The following is a 6,593-nucleotide window of genomic DNA, read 5'->3' as shown; positions in this document are numbered from 1 at the left end:
TATATATTTATGGCTTTCTTCATTTTCAAACAATAAACCATAGAGTTTTTGTTTTAGTGAAAAATTGCATGGAGCCCTAAAGCTTCACAGATTTATTTTATAAGTGCTTCTGGAAAGATGGTCGCACACGTTGTATTTTCTCTCTGCAAATGTAGAGATGAGTTTGTGTGGAGCAGCATTTACTGCAAACCGAGCTGCTCCGAGACACTGAAAACCTGGATCCTGATCTGCTTGCGTATCCAAAAAACAGCGCTGCGCTTCACTCTGCATATACTTATTGAATTAAATTGCAGCCTTTGCAATTTGATAATCACACTAAGCCGTATAGCGATTTCAGTTTTATTTTGATCAATCAAACAATGATATGAGGGTGAGTAATTAATGAGAGAATTTTTATTTTGGGATGAGTTATTCCTTTAAGCGCAAATGTGAGAGAAAGAAATGACATAGTTCTTGTGGGTGACATGGTGTTTACATTGTACTCAGTGAGGGATGAAGTTGTTAATCTGCAATATAAAGCATGAGGTGTTCCAGACTGCCACTGACAATGGATCTGGTTTTGGGTCCGATTTGTCTTGGTAGGTGCACTGCCGCCTTATTTACAAGTGATATTCCTTTCTTTTCCAAACCACCCCCTATAGAATTTTCATAAGCGCTGAACACTGTTGGCACAATGTTGCGTTTCCTGTCTAAAACAAGCACAATGAGATGGTTGGCTGACATGAACAATAAATATGGCAGTCCGCTAGAGGACGTAACGATGTTGAGGAGTGTGTCACCTGAGAGGAGTGAAGCACTCAGCTTGACAATGGTGACTGGAACTCCTCAGCATTTCCCGAACGAGCTTTGACTTTACCGGCCATATACTTAATGTTAAGGTCATTTCAAGAGGCTACTTTTGAAAACCTAGCTTGCCTGTATCCCTCGCATCTGGCCTCCAAGCATCCCATATTTAGCCTGAGTAAATGTTTTGGCTGGCATAGGAAAGCTGTTGAAAACCATTTGTAACCTCCCCTGAATAAGATACATTCCTGACGTGATAATAATACACAGCAATGTCAATGAAACTTGGGCAGTGTTTGCCATCCATCACATCTGTGCTTTGGAACCCGCCAGTCCGCAAAAAATTAAGCTACCCCAGTGATTGGGTTAGCGGCCTCTCATATCAATTATGCTGCAGTTTGTTGAAGCTTTCAGTCCGTCAAATTCGGGGTCTGCGAGAGTCAGATGAGAATAGAAGTTATCTTGGCTTGAAGGTGGGAAATATGCAATACCACAGAATATTTTGTGAGTGAATGGACTATGGGAACACAGGGGAATGGCATTGTGAAATTCATCTGTGAACCAACAGTGGATAAAATCCATGCATTTAAAACTTTACAGCAATTTCAGTATGTCTGATTTCAGATGGTTGTGAAAGACATACTGTAACCGGATTTCATGTTTTATAAGAAAAGTATATTATATGCATTTACATGCACTTGTTTCAACTGTATGCCCATCTTTAAGAAATGTTTCTCATCTCATGTCCATAATCAGGCTCTGTTACAAAACATAGTGCAGTGCAAGTTGGATAAGTGACTGATTTGGAACATTCTACATGTGAACTGCATGGGAGATTCAACTCACAATTGATTCAAACAGAGTTTGCAACAATAGCATTAGCAATAATTTTCTAAGCTCATTTCAAAATACTGTAAGCACAGAAATACTGAAGTTTACATTTTGCAATTCTAACTTTTTTCCTCGGAGTTCTGATTTTTCATGTCTTAATTTTGACTTTTTCTCTGAATTCTGAGTTTCCATCTCGCAATTCCGTTTTTTTTTTTTTGTTTCTGACAGAATATAAAATAATATAAAACTCAGAATGTTGAGTTATATTGCAATTCTGAGTTTATATCTCACAATTTTGAGATATAAAATCTAAATAGAAAGAAAAATATCAGATTTGTGAGATTTAAAATTAATTACCTTTTTTATTTTTTATCCAGCGGCAGAAACCAGGTTCCATACTCACTTTATTAATCTTGGAGGATTCTTTGCATTATGCATTATGGGATTGCTTTGTTTGCAATGAATATGTAGTACTGCCTTAGAATTTGGCCAAAAGAACGGCATAATCATGCTGCCTTGCTTTTGAAACAGCCTTCACATTGGGAGTGTTCTTATGGTGCTTTAAAATGCTGCCTACATGCATAGGCAGCTCACTAAGTTTTTGAACAGAACCTTACAGACCATCTGACCTTTAGGTGTGAACGTGAGGTCCCTCAGGTCTAGAACACATGCGTAATCTCTGGTGCCTTTACATTTATTTTTCTTTTACGGGTGAGTGAATAATTGGCTTGTTTCACTATTATTGTTAATATCCTCTGTTGTTCCAAATTCCATGGCAATCCTTCTTGTCTACTTGGCCTGTATTCATTTTCCAGGAAACCCCTTTGTATAAATACTGTCTTATTCTAATCTCTTTCAGCTCAAACTCATTAGATTTCTCTAAATTAAACAAAAACAATTTTTTTTAAGCATATAATATAAAAGGACCTGGAACATATTTCAAAGTATTTTGTGGATTTGAAGAAGGACTTTTTGAATCCAAGCCCAAATTTTGCACTTTTAAGCATTTTTTAATTATTAAATGTAGTTATGTTGATCTTCAAAATGATTTATGGTCATAAATTACATCATTTACTATTTTTTAAATTACATAATTTCTTCGGGATCAAAGATATTACTGACTTAATAACTGTTCTCAATGACACTACTTGTTATTACATATGGGTTATTTACATGTAGATTCCTAATAAGAAAACTCATCAAACTTTGTCTGTCAGGAAGAAAACATCCTGCAAAGCTATTTAAGCAAAGCTAATATTTACAGTTGTCTTTTCTCTACATTTCTGCATTTAGTTCCTGCTCTTATAACATGGCATTGCTATCCTGTGAATAATATTGATTCTATATGATAAATTGTGTGTGATGTTGTTAGTCACTCTGGATAAAAGCATCTGCTAATTGATTATGTGTAATCATAAATACACACAGACCTTAATAACTACTACAGTACAACCATTAACAAACCTCATTAAATGCAGAATTGCTTTTAACATCACCACACAACCAATAACTAATAGTGATGACAAAAATAACAGTGTAAATAAAGTCAGAAAACAGCACAGCAACAGTCCCATAGTTACCACATACAATCCCAATTCCAGAAAAGTTGGGACATTTTGTAAAATGCAATAAAATCAAGAATCTGTGATTTGTTAATTCTCTTGAACTATTATTTAATTGTCAAAAGTACAAAGAAAAGATTTCCAGAGTTTTCACTGACCAACTGAAATGTATTTTGTAAATATAAACAAATTTTGATTTGCAACACACTCCAAAAAAAGTTGGAACAGAGGCAAAATAAAAGTGAAAAGGTTACAGAATATCCAAATGAAACTGTTTTGAAACAGTTCACAGTAAGCAGGTGAATTGGTAATGGGTCAATGTATCAAGTTTGGGTTTAAAAGGAGCGTCTCAGTCTTTGCAAGCAAAGCTGGATCATGCCTCATCACTTCGTGCCAAATTTCATGAGAGGAATATCAGACAAATCAAAAATCACATTTCTCAATGCAAAATTGCAAAGAATTTAGGTTAAATTTCATCAACTGCCACACATAATATTGTGAAAAGATTCAGGGAATCCAGAGAAATCTCAGTCTGTGTAGGGCAAGGCAAGAAACCTCCGTTGAATGTGTGTGACCTTTGAGCCCTCAGATGGCATTGCATAAGAAACCGTCATGCTCCGGTGTTAAATATAGCCACATGGGCTCAGGAGTACTTCGGAAAACTGCTGTCATTTAACACAGTCTGCCGCTGCATCAATAAATGCAACTCTGTTACTCAAGGAGAAAGCTATACATCAATTCTATGCAGTGATGCCTCGGGGTTCTCTGGGCCTGAGCTCATCTCAGATAGTCAAAAAGACAGTGGAAATGTGTGCTGTGCTCAGATGAGTCCACATTTCATCTTGTTTCTGGGAAAAAAATTGTTCCAAAGACCAAAGGGACCATCCAGACTTTCATCAGCGACAGATGCAAAAGCAAACGTCTGTCATGGTATGAGGGTGCAGCAGAGTGACTGGCATATGTGCGGAGGTACCATTGGCATGGAGGCATATACTGAAATTGTACAGAGACATATACTGCCATCAAGATGACGTCTTTCAGGGGAAGTCCATGGTTATTAGATCAAGACAATGCCAGGTCTCATTCTGCATGTGCTACAACAGCGTGTTTTCGTAGGCACAGAGTGAATGTGCTAGACTGGCCTGTCTGCTGTCCAGATCTGATTCCTATTGAACATATATGACCAGTCATGAAAAGGAGAATCAGACAACGACGATCACAGACTGCTGAGCATCTGAAGTCTTGTAGTAAGCGAGATTGGACAAAAATTTTGCTCGCAAAACTTTAACAATTAGTATCCTCAATTCTCAAACGATTAAACATTGTAATTAAAAGGAAAGATGATGTGACGGTGTTAAACATGCCTCTGTCCCAACTTTTTTGGAGTGTGTTGCAGCCATCAAAATCTAAATTTGTTTATATTTACAATTAAATTGGACAGTGAAAACATTGGACATTTTTTCTTTGTACTTAAGTAAATTAAATAAAGGTTAAGAGAATTAACAAATAACATATTCTTGATTTTATGGCATTTCACAAAATGTCCCAACCTTTTTGGAATTGGGGTTGTAATTTATTCATGCTGCGAACGGTGAAACCCTCAATCTGCAGCACTAGAATATTCTCTTTTAAGTTATTTTAGGCTAGTTGGGACAACATTTTGGGGAATATTGTTGATCTAACATGTATTTTTATCTGCAGTAGGTGTAAAGTAATTGACATTTTTCTCAGTGTAAATGGTTGCTTACCTTTGCAGGCGCGTCTGTGTGAGATGGCCTTGGTCATGTCTCTGTAGTAGCCCTCTTTACAGTAATGGCAGTGCCGTCCGGCTGTGTTGTGTCTGCAGTTGAGACAGACTCCTCCACTCCTGCGGCCCGATAGCTTATACAGCTCCATGTTGAAGCGACAGCGGCGGGCATGTAAGTTACAGTGACAGGCTTTGAGAGAGATGGACATTCGAAAGACAAAACAAGAGAAATATGTTTAGTGCCCACTGTTGACTTTTCAGAAATACATGACTATGTCTGTTTCTATTTAAAAATACATATTTACACATTCCATTTGAGAGCTTTAAAGGAATAGTTCACCCAAAAATGAAAATTTACAGGAAAATTTGCTCACCCAGAATGAGAGTCCAAACAACTGATAAAAGCATCACAATAATCCATAAGTAACACAGCTCCAGTCTATCAATTAATGTCTTGTGAAAAGAAAAGCTGTGTTTGTAATAAATCCATCAATAAGACGTTAACTTAAAACTGTGGCTTCCAACTAAAATATGAGTCCTATATCCATAATATTGCTTTCTGCAGTGAAAATGTAATCTTGTCTGAATCAGGAGAGATATGCACAGATCAAGCACTGTTACAAGCAGTAGCAATTATCGCTAGATAAGACCCTTATTCCTCGGCTGGGGTCATGTAGAGCCCTTTAAAGCTGCACTGAAACTGCAATTTGGACCTTCAGCCCATTAGTCCCATTGAAGTCCATTAAATGGAGAAAAATCCTGGAATGTTTTCCTCAAAAACCTTCATTTCTTTGCAACTGAAGAAAGAAAGACATGAACATCTTGGATGACATGGGGGTGAGTTTGGACTCTCATTCTGACGGCACCCATTCACTGCAGAGGATCAATTGGTGAACAAGTGATGTAACGCTAAATTTCTCCAAATCTGCTCTGATGAAGAAACAAACTCATCTACATCTTGGATGGCCTTGGGGTGAGTACATTTTGAGGGTATTTTCATTTTTTGGGTGAACTACTGCTTTAATTCACAGAAATTGCACTAGTAACAGGCAAACGACTAAGAGATCACATTCCCACATTTTTACAAATGCTTATCTGTAAAACACCCATGACGCACATGTTCACCCTCACAGAGTATCATATATTTAAGTGAACAACCACACAATTGCTTTATTGCCGCAGTATTCTTCAAGGCATGTCGCTCCTGGCAATGTAAAATCTAAATCTGATGTGATGTGAAATGATTTATGTGGTGTTTTCTGTCCCCTGGTGATCATCTTAACACAGTGGGAGAGAGAGGAGAGGCCAGAGTCATCTAGATGTTTGACTAGTATCCTGAGAGAGCTTTATTATTTTAATGACATCACTGGATCTCTGGGCTTCCATCCATTTACAGCATTTCATTAAGAGACAACAGCTTCATAAAACGACTCGCTCCAGATCCTGTGCTCACACACACCTGCTCATGGCTATGACCTCTGACCTTTCCTGGCCATTGGAGTTCAAGCTTCATCTATCTATTGTTCTTTCTTTCTTTCTTTCTTTCTTTCTTTCTTTCTTTCTTTCTTTCTTTCTTTCTTTCTTTCTTTCTTTCTTTCTTTCTTTCTTTCTTTCTTTCTTTCTTTCTTTCTTTCTTTCTTTCTTTCTTTCTTTCTTTCTTTCTTTCTTTC

General features: G+C 37.2%; 1 protein-coding gene across 1 annotated transcript in view; it reads right to left on the bottom strand.

The window, feature by feature from the left end:
* LOC107703884 (netrin-1-like) overlaps positions 1 to 6,593 on the bottom strand; it is a 66,724-nt gene that overhangs the window by 29,069 nt on the left and 31,062 nt on the right. The window contains exon 4 of the mRNA XM_016506681.1: positions 4,925 to 5,113. Coding sequence (XP_016362167.1) covers positions 4,925 to 5,113 — 189 coding nt within the window. The remainder of the gene's footprint in view (positions 1 to 4,924; positions 5,114 to 6,593) is intronic.

Source organism: Sinocyclocheilus anshuiensis, unplaced genomic scaffold (genome assembly GCF_001515605.1).
Source record: "Sinocyclocheilus anshuiensis isolate Anshui unplaced genomic scaffold, SAMN03320099.WGS_v1.1 scaffold1159, whole genome shotgun sequence".
In the NCBI taxonomy this organism is placed as follows: Eukaryota; Metazoa; Chordata; class Actinopteri; order Cypriniformes; family Cyprinidae; genus Sinocyclocheilus; species Sinocyclocheilus anshuiensis.
Note: the sequence above shows the minus strand (reverse complement) of the source record. Positions and strands in the feature narration are given on the sequence as shown.